This window comes from Daphnia pulicaria, chromosome 12 (genome assembly GCF_021234035.1).
Source record: "Daphnia pulicaria isolate SC F1-1A chromosome 12, SC_F0-13Bv2, whole genome shotgun sequence".
NCBI classification, from domain to species: Eukaryota; Metazoa; Arthropoda; class Branchiopoda; order Diplostraca; family Daphniidae; genus Daphnia; species Daphnia pulicaria.
The window spans coordinates 1,669,521-1,691,026 of NC_060924.1; the positions used below are offsets into that span (position 1 = coordinate 1,669,521).

The following is a 21,506-nucleotide window of genomic DNA, read 5'->3' on the forward strand; positions in this document are numbered from 1 at the left end:
GCCATACTTTTAAAAATAAGATATCGATAGAAATTAAAAATCGACTTAAAATTGATGAGCGATATCTCTTGCAAGAGAAACTTGACCTTGGACAATTTCAAAATCATGGTTTTACCATTTGTATTTTAATGCCCATCTGGGGAATTACTGCACGAACGGGAAAAATGATGAGTCATTCTGTAGGCCTATAGTCCATACATAATCAAAAATGAAGGGGGGGGGGGGGGTCGTTGACCGCATAATGCGATAAGCCCTCAAGAAACGCGTGACATAATTATATCTACTAGCTGTTCTCATATCAAACGATATGACTGGAAGCTGTTTTTAACGTCGTGACTGAAAATGTTTGGAAACTCATCATTTGCCAATTATATTCAAGTCTCAAGTGTCTGGCAACAAATTCAACGATTAGAAAGAAATTATTTTCCCATTTATAGTTGATCTCACACATAAGGGGAAGTTGTATCCCACTTGTCAAGTTCAAGGGCGAAAGCTCTTTCAACATATCCCATCATACATTTATCCGTTCACGCAAGTTTTCAGTTGATCCCTTTTATGCAAAGTTGTGTATATATCATAGCTCAAAAAGAACACACACACAGCGATGTTCGGTAATTACAGTGTAGAATAACTCATCAGAGTAATTTGAATTTTGGTTTGAAAAGAACAAAGTTGTATGAAAAACGCATTTTGAACCAAACCCAACAGCATATTACATAATCCCACGAAATAAAAATGGCAACCGAAAAGATGAGAAACATTCAAAAATAATTTTAAAAAAATTAAAAGGCTTTTTTAAAATAATAATAATAATAATAATAATAAAGCTGGATTGAGACTTTTTAATTTGTTCTCTGCTGGAAATCCAGACAAAATCCGGCGTTGTTGGCATCAGCAGTCGCAGCAATGACAGTACCAACGGCAGCAATGGCCGCTTCGGTGGCGTCCGTTTGAAAGATAATTCTAAACGGCTTGATTCGACCTAATGAGACGATAAATGTAATTGACAGTCAAAGTGTGAAACATTCGGCGTTAGTATTATCAACTTACTGCACACTGGAACGCTGACAGCTGCACCGGCGGGGATTGGATTGAATTGAGTTCCGCAGAAGCGATCGGCAACTAATCCGGTGGCCGGATCAGTTCCGCCGGCGATGAGCAGGAAATCGTAGAGGCAAACAGCCAGGTTCGCGGCATCGATCGTTCCCACGGCGGAATTAGCGGGCACGGCGGCCGTCGTGAGAGAAAACGGAGCTCCGCCATTGGTCACCGCGCAAGTGGAGAAACACATCCGGCTCGACACCTGTCTGTCAATCTGTTCCGTCCGGAAGCAAATGTTGTAATTCTGATTGTTGAGCTGGCGGATGGCGGCCACAGCGACGTCCTGCCAATTAAACGACTTGATCGTGCCGGAAGCTGAGGTGAAAAATTGCAGACAATCCTTCGGGGCTATTGAAATGAATCAAAAATTATTATGACGTATAATTTAATTGAATTAAAATTTATATTTTTCTTTTATAAATTTGAAATGAATTTACCGAGATAGGAGGCGCCACAAGGAAGCATGGCGATTTTGATGTTCCAGGAGCGCGCGATGGTGCCGGTTCCCGCTGCGAAATTGAACATGAGCTGGACATCGGTGGCGATGGTCGCCGATGATGGCACATCAATGTACACTAACAAATAATTTTGAAATAATTTTTACCATTTTGTTTGTTATAACAAATTCGAGACTCACTGTGCTGTCCGCTGTTGTCGCCGCAAATGATCGGCACTGTGCTGGTGGAGCCGCCAACTTGAAATGTGTCCGTGCACGTTCCGGCTGTCGGCTGAGCGGTCGTGAACGAAACCAAATCCAAACTAAAATACATAACCACATTGTTCATGATTCAAAACGACTTGATTCAATAAATTAGAAGCTTTAAATTGACTTACCGCAGTTGACAGATGGGTCTCTTTTGCTCAACGAATTTGGCGTCCAGTTTGACAGTTAGCGAACAGGTAGACGGAGCGCTAATGGTGGCCGGAGACTGCCAGAAAGTGTTGTTGAGGGTCACACTCCCGCCGCATGATGTAATGGCATCTATTTAAATTTCCAATATCATTTAGACCGCTCTCAAAATGAATTTAAAAATCTAAAAAATAATTTGAGAAAATCCAGGGAACTTACTGATGCAGCAAACTTTGCCCAGAAGGCAGGAGCCGCTCGGCCGACCGCCGAATAGTGCGCAGATGTTTCCCGGAGCGCAAATTCCGGATTCCCCGTTAGGTGACTTGCAGGCATCGAAGGAAGAGATGGGATTTTCGAAATTGGGATTGATGGTGATGGGCGATCGGTCGGCAAGATTGGAAAACGGCCGCCATGTGTTGGCCGGCGTGAATCGATTGTTGAAGAGGCCCGTGTTGATCAGGGAAGCTTTCAGACCGGTGATGCCGAAACGGCCTTCCGGCTGGCCGTTCCTATCGTATTCCTCATTGTCTATTGAAATTAGGATTGAAATAATTAATTAGCCATCAGGATAATTGATTAACTGATTATACAACTCACTTTCATTGGTGAAATAATTTTTCAAGGGCTTCAGGCTGCTGAATTTCGGTCGGCTGAGCGAATTGCGTCCCTGGTACGACATAACACGGTCTGTCAAAAAAGAAATTAAATTTAAAAATTGCGCGGGATTTTTAAAAATGTTTTAAAATTGTAATACCTGATGGAACGAAATCATTTTGCTGCTGGTAGTAAGGGAAGTTGAATGGCTGCTGATGAGGGACGTATCCGTACGCATCGGCCCAATAATCATCTGAACCTTGTCGTGTGGTCGGAAATTGTTCGTAGAGGTCGTCGTCGCACGCGCTTGCGGCTTGCGTGAACACGAACAACACAACAGGCAACAGCAGAGACATTTTCAACATGTTGTGGATATACTTGCGTAGAGTTCGTCCAATTTCCAACTACGAATATCCTCAGACAGTTCCGGCCTTTTATACTCGTTCAGGGTTGGACTTTTTTGGGTTTTTTTTCGAAAGTTGCTGACGGCTGTCGAGAGATCTGACCGTTGCCATTCGTCCATCATACTGATGATGAATAACACACTTTACACCATTTATCTCCCACCATTTTCCAGCTCTTGCCCTTGGAATCAAGCGTTGAACCTCACCCGTAAATTGGCCGTCTCCTTTTTTGTGCATATCATATGTATACGCCCGCCGTCGTGATTTTCCCTTTTTTTTTTCTTCCGGCTGCGCCACGTAATTTTAGAATTTTTTGTTTTGTTTTGTTTAATTCAATACACCCGTAGAACAATGTCTTCTGCAACAGGATACTAATTAAATACAGTTACACGCATTCTTTTTTTCAAATTTGTATTGAATCAAAACGAAAAAATGTACACAGTTAAATGAATATTTGAATATGGCGCGCTCAGACAGCTCGAATCGATATGCGTCATCACAGGGCATATATATAGATTCTTAATCTTCGTTCTCAAGTGGGCGGTCGATTTCCAAATTGAATTTCTGTTCGTATTTCAAGCAGAATCCTTGATTGCCTAGAAGTGGATTAGCATCGACGACGGGAGTGATTGACTCGTCGCCATTCGTCCGGTAGAGCAATCGAAACGGTTTGGCTGTGCCTGCGCATAATTGAACGAAAAATAATTAACCAATTCGATTAAAGTCTAATTTAAATTACTGCAAATCGTTTGGGAGATGTTGCCGGACCCGACTTGTGACAGAGTGGTCCCGCAAAAACGATCCCGCTGTTTAATTGGAATGGTCGGCGGCAAACTGAATCCTCCGGGGAAGACGATGTAATCGTTGGTGCACGATTCATCACCTGCGGCTTGGCTAGTTCCAGGAACATTCCCGGATAGGCTAAACGGCAGACCGCTGGATACCTCACAGTGTGAGAGGCAAAGGGCAGTAGCCACCTGAGCGATCGCCTAATATGCAAATTAATTTGTGTTACATATGTAAATAGGAATCAATTTGATTTGAACTATGCTTACGTTATTGTTGACTAGTTCCGTCCGGAAGCAAATGTAATAATCCTGTCCGGCCAGTTGACGGGTTATTCTGCTGGATTTATCCTTCCAGTTGAATGTCATGATTGAACCCACCGGTGAGGTGAAATACTGCAGGCAATCATCCGGAGCTATAATAACAGGAAATGAGCTTGTTAAGAAAAATTTAAATTGAGCAACTTAAATATAATTATATACCTAAATAATCTGCGTCGCAAGGTAGTAGAGCAATTTTGATGTTCCACATGCGATGGATGTTGGAAGTGCCGAATGTCATAACGATCTGAACACTTGACGAAATGCGGGGTAGCATCAAGTAAACTTTTATGACAATAATATAAATATTAATTCAATAAAAATACGAGTTTGAATTTAATTTAAAACTTGTATTAATACTGTGTTGGCCGTTATTGTCTCCGCAAATGGCCGGAATTTTGTTAACGGCTCCGGCCACTTGAAAACTGTCAACGCTGCAAATGGTTTCCGCATTGGGTTGCGCAAGCGAAAACGTTAGGAAATCAAGTCTGCCAAAAGATTTAAAAAATATATACAAACCAGAGTGGCAGAGTATATCTCATTACAAAAATGTGATAATGTTACCGTATCTGGCAGATTGGCTTCTTTTGTTCAATGAGATGCTGGTCCAATTTGATTGTCAATCCGCAACTGCTCTCGGAACTGATGATGGCCGGCGATTGCCAATAAGTGTTGTTAAACGTAATCAGCGGCCCACAAGAATTCACCTCATCTTTGGCGTAAATATAATGTTATAAATATAATTAGACAATTAAATAAGAGATGGTTAGAACTCACTGACGCAACAAGTCAATCCCATTTTGCAGAATCCGTCGGTGGCCTTGCCTCCGTAATAGGAGCAGACGGGAGAAATGAGACAAATTCCCGAGTCTTCTCCGTTGGTCGATTCGCACGGCATGAAAGTCGACAGCGGATTGACACTTCTCATTTTGGATAAATATTTATTGCCGTTAGCGTTGCCGGTGGGCTTGCCCCGATAAGAAGCTATTTTCTTGAGGAAACGACCGGTGCGCATTTCTTCTTCTTTACTTGACAAAATAAGATTATCTCGCAAATTGTCTTAATTAGACAAATTTGGAAATTTAATTTTATACCTGAACTCAATTTAGCTGAATGTCCTAATCTGCCCAGTAGACTGGGAATTTTACCACCGACATTTTCAATCACTTCACTGGGAAACTGGAGTATGGCACTGAATAAAACTATAAGCACTAGGAAGCCAATCATCGTGTTGACAATCGGCGACTACACAATATGTTGCGTCTGCCGACGTGAAAGTGACACTGGACATCTCAACTCCTCCGTCGAAAAGTTGCACTTTGTCGCGACCGGAATCTTTTCCATTTCTTTTTCGTGAGCGCATTGTGCTGCAACAACTACGTGTCAAGGAGATACACATTTGACATTTCTTTTAAAAAACTCTCAGCAATTTAATGGATTCTTCTGGGTATATGCTGGGGATGAAAAAAACTGGATGTATATATTGTTCAAGTTCATTACTCCAAGTTGTTTTTTTGGTTTTACCTGGATCAGGTTTGACTACTTTTTTATTCTTCCACTTATCTCTCAGAAATCAGTTGATGCAACTCCTCGGCTGTTAAAAACATCCTTCTGCCATTATAATCTTGACTGTCGAGATAGGAATCTGATAAACCGTGTTCGCCAGCTTGTATGTACTACAGTTTAATATAATGAATATTTCCAGAAAGTTTATTCCCATGTCATCCGACATTCTTGTCAACGCGCTTCACCGAAATGTTTATCTAGACTGCTATCCTTTTCGTTTGTTTATTCCTGTATGAATCGCAATCACGTTTACACTTGGAGCGCATTTAACAAAGTCCAACATACAATTTAGTCTAGGTTAGGTTCTATGTAATCGCAGTGGCCATGATTACGAATTAACAAGCGGATGGAATGATTGCGCTTTTTTTATTTCAGCCAAAACACGAGTTGGCAATCAAAGTATTATTTTTCGAATTTTAGAATGCACGAAGATCAATTAGATAAAAGTCTAGGAAAAAATTTATTCTTTGTGAATTTCGGTGCGATTATATTTTAATTCGTCGCTCGTTATCCTATATTCACAATTGATTGAAATTACTATTAACATTCTCCCGCTACCAATTTGAACTTACAAAAATAACGGTCATTAAAAATGTAATGAATCGAGCGAGAAATAATTTTATTAGAATTGTACATTTTAAAAAAGTTCCTTTATTTTTTAACTTGGATTATGGCAGCAGCTGCTTCCGGTTTTTAAGTTAATTTCTGTTCGAAATTTAAGCAGAATCCTTGGTTGCCTATTAGCGTCGAATCCATCGGAATGGATAGCGTGTCGTCACCATTGGTCCGGTAGAGCAACCGGAAGGGTTTGGCCGTACCTGAAGGAGGAAATAGCATCAATCAACAATCATCCGCAGAACATTTATAAGCCAATTAATTATTAGACTCACTACAAATCGTTTGCGGCTCGATGCCTTCGTCCACTTGGGACAGAAGAGTCCCGCAGTAACGATCCCTCTGATTCAGCGGTGTAGTAGGCGGCCAACTGTATCCACCGGGGAATACAATGTAGTCGTTACTGCACGACAACGCTCCGGATACTTGACTAGTTTCAGCCAAATTTCCGGACACGCTGAACGGAAGTCCGCTGGTCACTTGACACTGCGATAAGCACAAAGTCGTGGCAATCTGAGGACTGGCCTGTTTTAAAAAATACAACAAATCAAATTGTGGAAATAAATTCTGAAATAGTTTTTGGCGCGTAATTCAAATGACGATTAATTTTATTATAACCTGTCGTTGGACCAACTCTTTCCTGAAACACATGTAATAATCCTGATTGGCCAGTTGGCGAGTCGTCCTGCTGGACGTGTCCTTCCAATTAAATGTCATCACCGAACCCACCGACGAGGTGAAATATTGCAGGCAACCTTCCGGAGCTTTTTAAAATTCATTTGTAATTAAATTAAAACCACAGATAATAGAAAATGATTTTTAATTCTACCTAAATATTCTGAATCGCATGAAAGCATAGCGATTTTAATTCGCCAGATGCGATGGACGGTGGAAGTGCCGAGTGTCATGAGCAGTTCGACTTGAGTGGAAACTCGCGGGATCATTAAATACACTTGATTAAATTAAATTGCGTTAATTAAATGAATCAGTGACATCATTGTTTGGCTTATACTGTGCTGTCCGTGATTTTCACCGCAAATGATTGGGATTTTATTAGTTGCTCCTGTCACTTGGAAGTGATCCACGTCACAAACGGTGTTCGCATTGGGTTGCGCAAGCGAAAACGTTAAGAAATCAAGCCTGCAATTAAGTAATACGATTTAATATAGTTATTCCTATGGGTTTAATATTCGACTGACCGAATTTGACAAATGGGTTTACTCTGCTCCACTAAATGGTGGTCGAGTTTGATGGTCAAATTGCAACTGCTTTCCGAATTGATAAAAGATGGCGATTGCCAGTACGTGTTGTTGAACGTGACCAACTGCCCGCAGTTGGGAATCTCATCTTAATAGTAAAAATTGCCAGCGCGTTTAAAAATGAATAAAGATAGAAGGAAACTGAATAAAACTCACTGACGCAACAAGATAGTCCCATTCTGCAGCGGCCGCCAGTTGTCGCCCGGCCTCCGTAGAACGAGCAGACGGGCGGGAGAAGACACACTCCCGTTTCCGACATCAAATTCTCCTGCGACGACCTGCACGGCATGAAATTCGACAGCGGATTGACCGTGTTCCTCACCCGCCGGAAGAAATCCCTTCGCCAGTTAATCTTGCAAGGCAATTTCGGGAATAATCGGCCGGACGTCACCTCGTTATCTATTTAAATAAATAAGAATCACTAAAGTTATTATATTATTTAGATTAATTATTTCTTACATACCCCAGTCATCTTCTATTTCGTTGGAATATTCAAATCGGTTGGAGAATTTTGACCTTTTTCCTATGCGATTGCCACTAGTTGCGTCTAAACATTTAAAATTTATGTTATTAATTTCATAAAACTTTATGACAAGCTTTTGACTCTTACCGGAGGCGCAAATTGCGCGTTTAAACCAATTGGAATTGAAGGGATTTAAATTTGTGAAATCTTGTCTCCGACTCCTTCCGATAATTTCGTTATTATTCAAGGCACTATTCCCAGGTAATTGAAGTGTGACACTAAACACGATTAACATTAATGCGACACCTAACATGGTTTAAAATCCGGTGGGTTATATTTGATCCAGTGGGGCGAAAAAGCGACTTGCTGTCCAGAAGATCTAATGTCTTGTGTCATAACTATTCTTCACGGGGTACTCATTTATTGCTGGACAATAATAACGGACATATGCTGCAACGGCTCATCTCTTGGCTGATATGTTTGGTATGCGTGGGAAAAAACTGGAATACTATTGTTTGCGTCACACTATATAAAAGGCGAGTTCATTATTATACGCTGGATGGATATTTTTTCTTTCGAGTTAAATGCTAATCAGGTTTTTTCTTCAACAAATTTTCTTCTTATCTCTTTATTTGATGGGAGTTTGAAATATATCCCGCGCCATTTTAAATGTATAAAACGGTTGAGGCTTCACTTTATTCACTGTTAAAATTTCGTTGTTAAAAGGAATCCGACAAAAAAGATTTCCATTTCTGATAATTATAGACGACCAACTTGAATGACATTCCGTGGAAATTCACGGACCGTGATATCACGAAATTGTCGTCAATTTTTAATTGATTTTTTTTGCTTCGTATGAAGGTGGCGGTGGAACCGGTACTATAAACTCGGTCAGGGGTGAAAAAGATTCTTCGGCTCTTTTATCGGAACATAACGCAACAGATAATATTTAATGGGAGAATAACCAAAAGAAATTGTTTTGAGGCATTTGAAAATGGCGCAATCAAACAGTTATGCTGCGCATTGATGATATGCGCATGTGCGTGACAATGTCCATCCGTTAGCGGGAAAAAGAAGGTCAATGCTATAGGTGATGTCCGACACAAACGACTGGACTTTATGTTGGCTAAGTGGGAAATGGACCCATGTAATGTTCGGCACGCTCACGCGAAGCCAATCCTTGCCAATTGGATGCGTGATGATGAAAATCAATCGAACAAACGAAATGTGTAATTCATTTGAACCATGAATTTAAAAAAAAAAAAAAAACAAATTATTCCACTATTATTCCGCTTCATCGGGAAATTTCCGTTGGCCATATAAATTTTTTTCTCCGCTTCTAATAAGATTAAAATTACCGTAAAAGCAATCCCCTGAAAAAATAAAAATTAATTCCAACCATTCCGGAAATGACCTTAAATACCGTTTAGGAATCCTTGAAGTTGACTATGTATTCATCCGCAATCGCGGCATATAATCGGCTAACAGTTTGTCACAAACAAACAAAATAACGCAAAATAAATAACCGGTGGTCTCTTTTATCCTAAATAAGTTTGAAAGGGAATCCACTCGTGCGGAAACCATTTGGCCGTCGAACAAAAAGAAAGTTAGAAACGCAGTCGAGCGTGATTAATACGACTTTATATACTAAGCCGCAATAGCCAATGAATTATTTATATAGTGAATGACATATGAATAGATGGTGAGACAAGAAAAGCTTCATCCTGCGGTGGACGCCATCGGGGCTATAGCCGATGGCCAAAATGATAAGAGAGTGTCAGTGGTTGCGAAAAAGCGAAGACATTCTTCACTCACAAATTCTTGTGGGTTTCTTATTTTGCAGATTCTTTTTTCTAGAGGAATAATCTTAATTTAAATTGATAGAAAAAAAATAATAACATAAAAATTTAACTTTTTTTAAAATTTCTTTTCTCGCGGTTTAATGAAAACAGTTAAAGTAAGCAAAATTCCCAATATAAAACAAACAAAAATGGTTTATCTTTGGGTGAAATTTTCAAAGATCAACAAAGGTCTCATCGTCTAGCAAATAAATATTTTGTTCTACCACTTCAGTCTGAACCTTCAGATCAAGGACATTTTAAATTCTTGATACTGGCGACACATCGTTGGAATAAAAACATTAATAATCTAATCCACAGCCTCAACACACACATTACACAACTATCGCTAAAAACCAGCAACCAACAGCAGTGGCCGATTCGTGAGCAGACGTGAATTTTGTTTCCGAGCGAAAAGATCTGCATTAGAACTTTTCGGATTCATTTTTTCTTCAACTCAGCAGTCGCTTAGTTGTTTGATATAAAATATGTGGCATCTAATGTGGTTGACAACATTGTGTTTCGTGTGTTACTTGTCGGCGATAAATTATGTCGTCGCTGCTCCAATCGACAGTGCCGACGAAGCAGCGGTAAAATTTCGTTTTAATTATATAATTCTTGGTTTCGTTAATTTCAGTCATATGCCAATCATTTTAGTTCACCAACGAAAAAGCGCAATAGAACCAGCAGGCCTCGCAATTATTAGGATTATCTTAATGTTGCTTAGTTGCATGTTCTTTTTCATGTCGTCATCGTTTAGGAATACCTGGAAAGATTCGGCTATTTGGAACGTGGGCCTCAGGACTCTTCTTATTCGCAAAGTGTTAAAGCTGAATCTTTCATTGATGCAATTAAAGATTTTCAATCCTTTGCTGGATTGAAGAAAACGGGTAAGGTCATTGATTGAAACAGTATTTACATTTGCCTTCAGGCCTTTTTAAAATAATAAGTCGATTATGTATAAAGAGAAAAAATTTTCCAAAATTGATTCGCAGGTGAACTTGACAAGGAGACATTGGAATTGATTAATAAACCGCGTTGTGGTGTTGCGGATCGAATTCGCCCCAGTTCTTCCAGCACTCGCCGGAAACGATTCGCCATTCAAGGCATGCAGAAATAAGCAATATTACAAATAAGGTCTTGTACAAATTGTTAATTCAATAGGGAGCCATTGGCCTAAGAAACAATTAACTTATAAAATTAAGAAATACACGGAGGATATGCCCAAATCTGACGTAGATCGTGGAATCGCCAGAGCCTTTCAGATGTGGGCGGACGTGACCGATTTGACCTTCGTCCATGTCAACAATGAATTGGCTGACGTTGACATCGACATCCTGTAACTATATATTTAATTAATAAAATAATTTCCCATTACATGGCATTTATTCACTACAAATAGTGAACGTTAATAATGGAGATGTTAATTATCTGGCACAATTTCATAAATTATACTTTTTGGTTGTTTAATTTAGTTTTGCGTCTGGAGAACATGGAAGTTGCCCATCCTTCAATGATGGTCCGGGTGGTACTTTAGCTCACGCTACCTATCCCATTTATGGAGGTGATGCTCATTTTGACGATGGCGAAACCTGGACGCTCGACTCTGTTAAAGGTAAAACGTGTATTGATTTGCATCCATCAATGCGTTTTTCCTTGACTGAATTCAGTTCCAAATGTTGCTCTATTTCTTTGTATCCACACAGGGACAAATTTATTCCAGGTGGCTACCCACGAGTTTGGCCACTCTTTGGGACTGGAACACACACATGTAACCACGGCTGTAATGTATCCGTTCTACGGTTATAGTTCTGATTTCAAATTAGACAAGGACGACATTGAAGGCATTCAGGTACATTGAACCAATATTTTGAAATTCAATCGTTATATAAAATGATTCAATTCCCTTTTTTCCCTTAATGATTTATTTAAAAATGAATTTTATAGGAACTGTACGGGAAGAATCAGTTCAGCAAGAAATTGGCGCTTGAATTAGAAGGTATTTTATATGTTGGAAATGTAGTTTTTTGGTGCTAAGTTTGAGGTAAAATTTGAAATTTTCATATGTATTAATAAAATTATTGTATGACTGAATTGCAGCCATACTTGAGCTCTTAAAAACAACAGTGAACAATTTTGAGAAAAAGAATATTGAACTGAGAAATGATTTAATTGACACACGAACCAATTTGAATAAAAAATTAGAAGGTACGTATTTTGAATAATTTAATAGTATTTTTTCTGTTACTGAAAATTTATAAAAAATTTAATTGCAACTTTTTGCTTCTCAACAAATTAATCTTCAACATTTTTTCAAACGAATAATTTTGTAAGGTACAATTTCTAATTCAAATATTTTATGTATTTCATTACACACAGAGACTAAACAGGAGTTGGTGGAAACGAGGGCCAATGTAAACAAATCTATCCACAAAATTTAATAGCATTTAATCATTTCACATCAAATTTTAAAATTTGTCCTTATGTAATCGTGTTTTCGCGTGTTTTTTAATACACACATAGACTAGGCAAGAGTTGGAGAAAACGAGAGCAGATTTCATCATAACCGTCAATGATTTATCTGCAAAATTAAATGGTAATTTTTTGTTATAATATTAGATAGCAATTCGAATGTATATTAAAAACTTTTTCAATAATTTTAGCGACTAAAAAAGAATTGGCGGAAACGAAAATGACGGCTAGAAATGTATCAACTGAACTCAAAAGTAAATTACGAACACTGAACAAAATTTAAAAAAAAACTGTAATAATTAAATTGTGTTTTCTTTGATTCTGTATTAAATTCAAACCAATAACTACGTCAAGATCTCAAAGTCACTGAAGAAAAACTTAAAAGAGATCTAAGAGGTACAATTAACTTTTTTAAATATGTGAAATTGGTTAAATTTTAATTGAATGAAATGGAACAGCAATCTCAAATGATTTGAAAACTGCAAAAACAACTTTGGCCTCAACGAGAACGGAATTGAACAGCACCAAGTCCGCCGTTGCGGATTTGGCGACCAAATTAAATGGTAAATTTTAATAAAAATTAAATTTATTAAATAAATTTAAGAATTTAATTCCCCGAACGAATGAAATAGTTAACACTCGATCCAGTGAAATAGTCAACATTGGTCGAATGCCAACCTCGTGTGCGGATCTGGAGCGAATGGGACAAAAAGTCAACGGATTCTTTTTGGTAAAAGGATCAAAGAAGATGGAAATGATTTACTGCAACTTTTTTGCTAATCAAAATGGTACGACGTGATGTGCTATTTTTGCATTGCTTTGTGTGTGCTATTTATTGTTTGTCTAATTGGTTTTGTTTACAGACAAACAGAAATGGATCGGATATGCCGACGTCAAATCGGCGCCTGTCCACTTCTACGTCCAGAGAAATTCTACATTTAGAACAGAAGGATTTCCGGTTCCGTTCGAGTTGGCGCGGCTGAACGAGGGAAACGCCATGAATTTGACATCAGGGAAATTCACGGCACCGCGACCGGGAATTTATTTTTTCTCTTTCGCGGGAACGGCGCATCTTAAATCTTCATCTTCTGTTGGGTTTTATTCTTTTCTTTATTTGAACGGGTATCAAATCGGGTCGATTCAAGTTGCAGAGGGTAACGGCCCCGTACATCAATATAGTCCGTTGACCCTCCAGTCGACGCTCAACTTGAAAACAGGCGATCAAGTCTGGGCGGCGATTTATTATTCTTCTGATTCATCCTCGTATTTGCAAGACAACATTAACCACCAGACCCATTTCACGGGTTTCATGTTGGAGGAAGAAATTGGGGCGTCCCTTTGAGGTTCAACTTCATCGGCGACACGAAACATTTTCGACCCCTTCATCGGCGATTACGAAACGAAAATGCGCACGTCGACACGATTTTTTTGGGGGAAATTCAGGGGGGAAGGGAAGATAATTCATTCGTGTTCCAATTCATTAAGGAGCGGGCATTTCTTTACGAAAATTAAACTGTAGATGTAATTACTTTTACTTAATACACAAACCTAGTTTCAAAATTCCATCTCCAAAACTCTAGACGTTATAATTTAAAAACCAATTTTGATTGCCAGATTTACAATAAACGGAAGGCCTTGAAATGGGAGAAAATTAATTCGCTTCTAATTCATGCAGGGTTTGGAATTTTCAAAACTTTCTTTTACAGATGAATTCATATTTCGGATCTGCACTCGTGCAGAAAAATTCGCTTTTCTAACTCTAAAAATAAATGTAGAGGACGTGAAAAACTCGATTTGATTGCCAGCAGATATAAAAATTCAATTTATTTTTAATTTGAAAATTTCTCTTGAAATTAACACGAAAATGATGCGTCTACACATCTCGTTTATCTTTAAGGAAGTTTTCACTATTTCAATTTTATTTTAAGAAATCCAAAATTTCCTTCTCACGGTTGCAGGATGAGAAAAATAAGGGAATGGAAAAAAAATTCGTTCGACTCTTATTCATTAAGGGATAGGAATTTCTTAACAAAAATTTAACTGTAGTATATGCAAATAAACATTTTGAATGCACATAAAAATTTTCAATTTCTATCTGTAAAACTCTAGACGTTATAAACACAAAACTGATTTTGATTGCAAGATTGACATACAATGCAGGGCGGACTTTAAATGGGAGAAAATTCATTCGCTTCTAATTCATTTAGGGTTTGGGACTTTTTCAAAATTTGTTAACAGTTAGCCAACATGCTTATTATAATTGTGCGTATCTGAAGACAAATTCACGTGTCTGTTTGCAAAATCGAAGGCAGTGGACTTGATAAACTCAATTCGATTGCCAGATTTAAAAATCTAATAATCAAATTTTTTGAAATTCTGTTTTTAAAAGAAACATCAAACTCTGGGGGGGGGGGGGCATTCAACAGTATCTCATGCCAGCGTGATTAGATGTATCGGTGCAGATAGACATAACACATTTTTGGGTAAATAAATTTGAATAAAGATTTGAATGAATTTCAATAACTCAAAATTTATTTTCTTTTACACGAAATATTCTAAGTTATCGCCGATTGTTTTTCCAGCAATAAAGGCACTTTCCGGAAACAGATTTTTAATGGAGTTAAACTTTGAAACGGTAGTCTTATTTCATGTGAGAAAATAAATACGAACGAATTATTTCTTTAGTCATTTATAGCTTGTTTATTATTTTTATTTGTGAATTTACTTTATTGTGGCGTGTATGTATGACAGGTGACAATTATTATAAACTTGGTATTGAATTAGTAATTGGATATTTGGGTCAGGATTTAATACGCCAATTTCTAACGATAAATTACAAGACGATAAATATTGATATATAATTGATTAATTATAATCAGGGTCAATTTTTATTATTATTTATTCTTTATCCTCCGGGTAGGTCGCGTCCCGATAGGCCGTCCACTTTTGAACGTTGGGCAGAGCTTTGACGCGATCGATCAGGGCTTTTAAACGTGGCGCCGCTTTCAAGAAGGCGCTGCCAAATTTCACTTCGAGGAAATCGGAGAAATAAGCGTAGTACGCCAGATCCGCCCAGGTCAGCTGATCGACAACATAGGAAAAATGGGAGAGAATAAACAAGCGTAGAGCAGCATTAAGAATGGAGTGACTTGGCTTTTTATTGATCAGATGTTGAAGTGAAAATATCAAAATCTAAAAAATGTCTCAACCTGATTGCCGACCAGATATCCCGTGTTGTTCTTTTTCAATTGTTTCTCAACGGCGGCCACGTGAGGAGCGATGGTTATCCGCATGAAATTCTGGTACAGTTCCTTCTTCTTCACCGGATCCTTTTCCACGAACGGCACTGCCACAGCTGTTTTATTACATAATAATCCCAGTCGGTCACGCAATAAAAAATATGGATTCATAATTTTAAATTATTTGATTGCGTAATTGTATTACCATTCAACAGGTCGTGAATGTTGTCGGCGTACATGTCGGCCAGGGCCTCCTCCCACTCGTCCTGCCCAGCCAGACCGTGTTTCTTGGCCAGGTATCGGGCAATAGTGTTCGATTGGGCCAGCACCCGCCCGTCCACTTCTAAGATGGGAACATGGCCAAAGGGCGTGGCTGTTGCATTTCAATGAAAAAGAAAAATTTTGAATAAATGCTATTATCTTATCTGAATGAAAGGACTATAAACATTTAACTTACTGGGCTTGATGGCCGGCCATTCGCAATGGGCGAAACGGATGTCCTGGAATTCGACGCCGGCCTGGCTGAGGATCAGCCGGGACAATTCGGCACGACCCTGACGCGGATTGTTAAAGTAATGCAACTTGTAGACGGGCATCTTGTCGACTATAAATCAATGGCAAACTGTGAATAACGCAACTGTGAATGTCGTGAAATTGTGCCGAGCTGTGCGATGTCGATGGCTGCTGATGCCAAACTGCGCAGCAATTGGATTTCGCCTAAATGACAAAGGGACATCAGCAGGATCGATTGAGGAGAGAGGAGAGCAATAAGGACCCAATTCTGTCCCGCGCCTGCGTCCGTCTGTTTCCCTATTCACATATGTGACACCTTTTCAATCGATCGAGAAATGGTCCAACTTTTATATTTCAATCGATTGACGAATAACAAATAATAAATAAAGGGGTCGCCGAGTCAAACAATTTTGGTGTACTAAACTCCAAAGGACTTTTTTTTGGGTCCAGATGGTTATATATAATAAATAAGAAAAAGTCCATACGGATTATCTCAGCTCTATTTTGATAAGACTCTTAGCGCTGTGCTGGGTTATAATATAGATTTAATCTAAAGTTATTTTATATGAGATGATATAAGGAGCATTGCCCCATTTCAGCTCTCAGTGTATAACGACTAAGAGAGAAAAATTAATGAACTCCGGACGTTATTACAGACTAGACATTGGATTTTGGGCGGGGTAGAGCCGGATCGGCGAAAAAACGCCCCTTCAATGCCCAGGCTTTTATAGACAACTGCTGTTTCTAGCCTTTATATATCATCTCCGTCGTAATGACACTTTCACATCTGTTGATCGTTTTCACTGGAACGGACATTATTATTACACTCTGAATCATCACAGCCGTTTGATATTGACTGCTGGCGAAGCAGTATATAGCGTCGTATTTTTTTCATTCGATTAAGAAAAGTTGAACAGAGTGGAACGAGTGGAACTACACACAGAAACTTAAGTTTAGTTTTTAATCATGTTGTTGCATTTGAGTTTGGTGAGTTTTCGTAGCCCCTTTTTAAAAGTTGTTCCCAATAAATTGCTAACTATATATTTATGTACATTCAAAAGGTGTTGCTGCTGTTGTCTACTTGCTTGGTTGTCGCCCAAGGTGAACGATCCGTTATTCTAAAAAATTGACGACTAAAACTGAATCTATAAATTGAATGTGATTTGATCAGGTAATCGACCGGATTATTGCTCACTGCCTCCGGTGATGGAGGGCGAGAAGCAATGCAAGGGATACATCAGGAAATGGACGTTCAACGAAACGGAATCGACCTGCGCCTCTTACATTTACGGTGGATGCAACGGCTCCAAGAATCTTTTCGACACGGAAGGAGAATGTCAAGCCGCTTGCCCCCCTTCTCCCCTCGTTCCGCAGACGAAACAGATGCTGGATGCGTCAACTGACTCAACTCCGCTTGCAACTCCGCCGACTTCCGCCAGCGGCCCGTCCGTACCATCCCCAGCATCAGTATCTCCTGCTGCTGACCGTTATCAGTTGCCTTTATTCCTTTTTCTTTTTAATATTAACCCAATATTTGTAATTGGCAAAGCTGGTGAATGATGATAATATTAGCTGACCGGAAGGAGAATACACAATCGAGTATAAAAGCCTGGCATTGATGGGGCGTTTTTTCACGGATCCTGCTCCGCCCAGCCAAAAATCCAATGTCTAAATAGTCTGGAATAACGTCCGGAGTTTATTTATTTTTCTCTCTTAGTCGGGGAAGCAAAAGGTAATCTACATTGAGAGCTGAAATGGGTAATTACTGGCGTATTACATCATCTCATAAAATAACTATGATAGATTAAGTCTATACATAACACCGGTGGTATTGTTAAAAACAAAAGGTACCTATAGACGGAAAGCCCAAAGGAGGATTTGGTGGAATTTGGATGCTCATACTATGTGTCTATATTGCATGTACTATACAAAGTTTTGAAATGAGAAAAAAGAATTTGTATTGAAACGAAAACTTTGAACATGGTTGCGCTAAAAGGGAGATACATTTTTCTGAGAATATAAATTAATAAGTTATTCGCTCTCTTTCGTTGCTGAATATTGCGTAATAATAATAATAGATCATATTACGTCAATTTCTGTTCGAAACTCAAACAGAAGCCTTGGTTACCCAACTGCGGTGAGTCCGACGACGGAGTTAACGTTTCGTCGCCATTCGTCCGGTAGAGCAATCGAAATGGTTTGGCTGTACCTGTGATGGAATTTTTAAAAAAGAATGACGTAACTATAAACGTCGATAAACGCATAAATAATAGCTATACAAGAGTAATTTGATACTACGCACTGCAAATGGTTTGTTGCGTGTCGGCCTCGTCCATCTGGGACAAAAGGGTTCCGCAGAAACGATCCCGTTGGTTGACCGGCTCGGTCATGGGGAAACTGAATCCACCGGGGAATACCACGTAATCGTTGGCGCACGAACTGGATTCCAATCGTTGGCTTCTAGCCTCCACTCGGCCGGAAAGGCTGAATGGCTGGCCGTTGGCCACTTGACAGTGAGACAGGCACAGCATCGTGGCCACTTGACCGCTGCTCTGCACAATAAAAAAAAAGAAGAAAAACGTGAAACAATCAAATCCAACCCGGAGAAATTATTTTAAATTATTAATTAAGTAATTAATAATATAATTTTTAATCATACAATTTTTTTAAAATTATTATTTTACTGTGAAATATAAAATTAAAAATTTGAAACAATTCAATCCAAGGAATTATTCAATTTTTAATTTAATTCTAATAATACAATTTATAATAATGTAATTTTAATTATTTAATTACTTGTAGAATAAGAAAGGAAAACGTGAAATAGAAATAATAATTGGTTAAGAGTATGATATAACATACCTGTCGGTTGACCAACTCTGTCCGGAAACAAATGTAATAATCCTGACTGGCCAGTTGACGTGTCGCCCGACTGGTCGTGTCCATCCAGTTGAAAGTCATGATCGAACCCGTCGACGTTGTGAAATACTGCAGGCAATCCTCCGGCGCTAAACAAACAAACAAACAAACAAAACAAACACGTTTTCGTTTTGTCAATTATTTAAGGCCAATTGATTACAAGTTTTACCTAAGAATTCGGAATCGCAAGGGAGCATAGCGATTTTAATCCTCCAATAGCGAGGGGAGGATGAAGTGCCCAGTGTCATCACCAGCTGGACGCTGGTAGAAACGCGCGGGAGCATCAAGTACACTTTTGAATTTTTTAAAAATAATAATTTTTAAATTATTCAGAGTATTAATTAATTAGCATTAATATACTATGTTGTCCGTTGGCGTCTCCGCAAATGATTGGAATTTTATTGAGAGCGCCGGCCACCTGGAAACTGTCAATGTTGCAAACGCTTTCCGTATTGGGTTGCGCAAGTGAGAACGCCTGGAAATCCAGACTGTATACAAAAATTGTATCAACATTGATCAAACTAATCTAATTTATTTTTAGCAATTTTGTAGCAATTTTATACCGTATTTGACAGACGGGTTTCCTTTGTTCCATGAGGTATTGGTCGAGTTTGACGGTCAATCCGCAACTGCTCTCTGAACTGATCACGGCAGGCGATTGCCAGTACGTGTTATTAAACGTAATCAACGGTCCGCAACTGGTTATTTCATCTTCGCGCAAAATTAAAAATTATTAATGAATTCAACTTAATTTTTTGAAACAATCAAATAACTTACTAACGCAACAGGTGAGTCCCATCCTACAGTCTCCCCCCGTCTGCAAACAAATTTTTTTTTTAAATAATTAATTTAATTAAGTTAATTAATTAATTAATTTACTGATCGTCCTCCGTAGTAAGTGCAAACAGGTGCCAGAAGGCAGATTCCCATTTCTTCGGCATTGGTCGACACGCAGGGCATGAAATTCGACAGCGGATTGACGTTTCTCATTTTCGAATAAAATCGGTTGCCGTTACTGTTGCCAGTCGGCTGGCCCCGATGCATAGCGGGCCGTCTGAAAAAACGGCCAGAAAGGACGTCATCTTTTCATACAAAAAAAAAATGAATTTGAAATTCCCGCGCGTCATAATAAACTAAAATAAGAGCTAATCCATACTTGATTCATCTTCCACTTGAGGTGTCAGAGGTCCTAGTCGACTTGGAGACCTTCCTTCGATGATCCTAACATCCTCCAGAGTGTCTACCATCCAAATAGAAAATTGTCTTTTGTCTAATTAACTGTTTAATGAATCACTTACCAACATAAGGTGGTGGGCGATTATTGAACCAATAAGGTCTGAACGGATTAAAGTTGGTATAATAAGGCTCACTTGCAAAACTGATACGCTGTCTGGGATTCCTGCTGTCGTTGGATGTCGTACTAATCACTGGACGACTGTCGTTGAACGCACCGTGGGCCGGAATAATAATAATTAGCCAACAAAGAGCAGCAGCACCAATTAACTGCAGTAGTAACATCTTGTTATAAGACGATGTTGCTGTACGTGACCGCGATCTTCTTCTGTCTGTCGACAAATATGCAAAGGGGTTGACTCTTCAAAGTATATAGTATAGCATCTCTACTACTATATTATTGCGCTGCGGACGTGTTCGGAACTTTGCCTTTCTATTTTTCGCTCCAGGCTTTTTATTCTTATTCTTGTTCCTGTGCTACGCGTGGGAAAAAACTGGATGGCGACGAAATTGACAAAGTTCATTGCACCGATTTTTTGGAATTTGACTGTGCTGGCCTGCTGGAATATCAAGTTTCTCAACTTTATCTTTTTTGTGTTCCACGATGTTCAGAGAGACGACGCGGGTCGGTATTAGTCATTAGTATAATATCCTGTTATGATTGCATGAAAAGATGTCGCAACTTTTACGGAATGAATTATATAGGAATAAGTTTCGATCACCAACTTCATTCGATTCAAAGTGAACAAGAGACTATAACTTGTGTACAAATCGAAACTACTTTCAGATTCTGGCAAGAGTTTCTAAATACACTCTCGCTTCTTTTTGAGCAGCTGACAACTTTCGTCCATTCAAAGTGTATACCCGTCAGATGTAAAAGAGCGCCAAGAGCGCCAAATTCAAACTTTTTAAAATCAATATTCCGCTTCCAGCTATATAATAAGCTTGAAAGTATAGATGTTAACCGAGATAACGTTGACAAATTGATTTGATATAGTTGACATGAATATTTGAACTTGAGGGGGAACAAAAGTAGGTGCTTCCTAGACAACTTGGGTCATTGGCTGGAATGTCACTTGGCCTGCAACTTGGCCCATATAATCTCTTGTCGTCTCTACTTCCTTGTAGTGACGCTAAGTATACCGAACAACCGGTTCAAATCAAAACAGAATTCGGTTTTTCGACCTGATTAACATATATCAGAAAGTCGCCTAATTGTTATTTCTCCAACTGATTGCAATCGTCCTACAGCAATTAGAATTGAAGCTTGTTTGCATTCTATAAAGAAGTTATTACGTCAAATCAGAATTATATCTATTACAGGTAAATCAAGA

The 21,506-nt window shown here is 38.9% G+C and overlaps 7 protein-coding genes across 12 annotated transcripts in view; 2 read left to right on the forward strand and 5 right to left on the reverse strand.

Annotated features, from left to right (window-relative positions):
• Window positions 1-21,506, reverse strand: part of LOC124316246 — a 686,332-nt gene that overhangs the window by 627,078 nt on the left and 37,748 nt on the right. The gene's annotated exons all lie outside the window — the stretch shown is intronic.
• LOC124316255 lies at window positions 812-2,969 on the reverse strand. Its single transcript, XM_046782088.1, has 8 exons — window positions 2,706-2,969; window positions 2,549-2,638; window positions 2,171-2,479; window positions 1,936-2,083; window positions 1,739-1,860; window positions 1,539-1,676; window positions 1,051-1,449; window positions 812-982 (listed from the first exon to the last, which is right to left on the reverse strand). Exons 1-8 carry the CDS (start codon window positions 2,908-2,910, stop codon window positions 843-845), a joined length of 1,551 nt encoding a protein of 516 aa, XP_046638044.1. The 5' UTR covers window positions 2,911-2,969; the 3' UTR covers window positions 812-842.
• LOC124316262 lies at window positions 3,316-20,544 on the reverse strand. 4 transcript variants are annotated; one of them, XM_046782099.1, is made up of 10 exons: window positions 20,310-20,544; window positions 20,096-20,179; window positions 19,819-20,021; window positions 19,717-19,756; window positions 19,503-19,650; window positions 19,300-19,427; window positions 19,109-19,231; window positions 18,883-19,028; window positions 18,323-18,572; window positions 3,404-3,629 (listed from the first exon to the last, which is right to left on the reverse strand). In XM_046782099.1, exons 1-10 carry the CDS (start codon window positions 20,455-20,457, stop codon window positions 3,469-3,471), a joined length of 1,431 nt encoding a protein of 476 aa, XP_046638055.1. In that variant the 5' UTR covers window positions 20,458-20,544; the 3' UTR covers window positions 3,404-3,468. The 4 variants fall into 4 exon arrangements, with proteins under 4 accessions (XP_046638057.1, XP_046638055.1, XP_046638053.1 ...); XM_046782097.1 differs by having other exon boundaries at window positions 3,407-3,629; window positions 20,238-20,542; XM_046782098.1 differs by lacking the exon at window positions 3,404-3,629 and adding an exon at window positions 17,954-18,229 and having other exon boundaries at window positions 20,238-20,539.
• Window positions 6,194-9,568, reverse strand: LOC124316289. Its single transcript, XM_046782142.1, has 9 exons — window positions 8,106-9,568; window positions 7,959-8,042; window positions 7,652-7,894; window positions 7,436-7,583; window positions 7,249-7,376; window positions 7,066-7,188; window positions 6,855-7,000; window positions 6,512-6,761; window positions 6,194-6,439 (listed from the first exon to the last, which is right to left on the reverse strand). Exons 1-9 carry the CDS (start codon window positions 8,269-8,271, stop codon window positions 6,315-6,317), a joined length of 1,413 nt encoding a protein of 470 aa, XP_046638098.1. The 5' UTR covers window positions 8,272-9,568; the 3' UTR covers window positions 6,194-6,314.
• The window catches only part of LOC124316155 (interaptin-like), a 98,000-nt gene continuing 86,679 nt past the window's right edge, over window positions 10,186-21,506 (forward strand). Inside the window, exons 1-15 of one of the 2 annotated variants that reach the window (XM_046781923.1) lie at window positions 10,186-10,386; window positions 10,557-10,686; window positions 10,792-10,902; window positions 10,961-11,135; window positions 11,272-11,411; window positions 11,500-11,648; window positions 11,744-11,795; window positions 11,897-12,004; window positions 12,176-12,210; window positions 12,320-12,392; window positions 12,460-12,522; window positions 12,623-12,664; window positions 12,727-12,831; window positions 12,883-13,056; window positions 13,132-13,648. In XM_046781923.1, the coding sequence (XP_046637879.1) occupies window positions 10,285-10,386; window positions 10,557-10,686; window positions 10,792-10,902; window positions 10,961-11,135; window positions 11,272-11,411; window positions 11,500-11,648; window positions 11,744-11,795; window positions 11,897-12,004; window positions 12,176-12,210; window positions 12,320-12,392; window positions 12,460-12,522; window positions 12,623-12,664; window positions 12,727-12,831; window positions 12,883-13,056; window positions 13,132-13,610 (1,938 nt within the window). In that variant the 5' untranslated portion in view covers window positions 10,186-10,284 and the 3' untranslated portion in view covers window positions 13,611-13,648. Of the gene's footprint in view, window positions 10,387-10,556; window positions 10,687-10,791; window positions 10,903-10,960; window positions 11,136-11,271; window positions 11,412-11,499; window positions 11,649-11,743; window positions 11,796-11,896; window positions 12,005-12,175; window positions 12,211-12,319; window positions 12,393-12,459; window positions 12,523-12,622; window positions 12,665-12,726; window positions 12,832-12,882; window positions 13,057-13,131; window positions 13,649-21,506 lie in introns of those variants that run through there. The other variant, XM_046781924.1, reaches the window with a different exon arrangement.
• LOC124316540 (probable glutathione S-transferase 7) lies at window positions 14,954-16,258 on the reverse strand. Its single transcript, XM_046782541.1, has 4 exons — window positions 15,965-16,258; window positions 15,713-15,880; window positions 15,478-15,623; window positions 14,954-15,349 (listed from the first exon to the last, which is right to left on the reverse strand). Exons 1-4 carry the CDS (start codon window positions 16,101-16,103, stop codon window positions 15,167-15,169), a joined length of 636 nt encoding a protein of 211 aa, XP_046638497.1. The 5' UTR covers window positions 16,104-16,258; the 3' UTR covers window positions 14,954-15,166.
• LOC124316570 (kunitz-type serine protease inhibitor nigrescinin-6-like) lies at window positions 16,877-17,580 on the forward strand. 2 transcript variants are annotated; one of them, XM_046782585.1, is made up of 3 exons: window positions 16,877-17,007; window positions 17,082-17,131; window positions 17,187-17,580. In XM_046782585.1, exons 1-3 carry the CDS (start codon window positions 16,987-16,989, stop codon window positions 17,578-17,580), a joined length of 465 nt encoding a protein of 154 aa, XP_046638541.1. In that variant the 5' UTR covers window positions 16,877-16,986. The 2 variants fall into 2 exon arrangements, with proteins under 2 accessions (XP_046638541.1, XP_046638542.1); XM_046782586.1 differs by having other exon boundaries at window positions 16,878-17,007; window positions 17,082-17,121; window positions 17,192-17,580.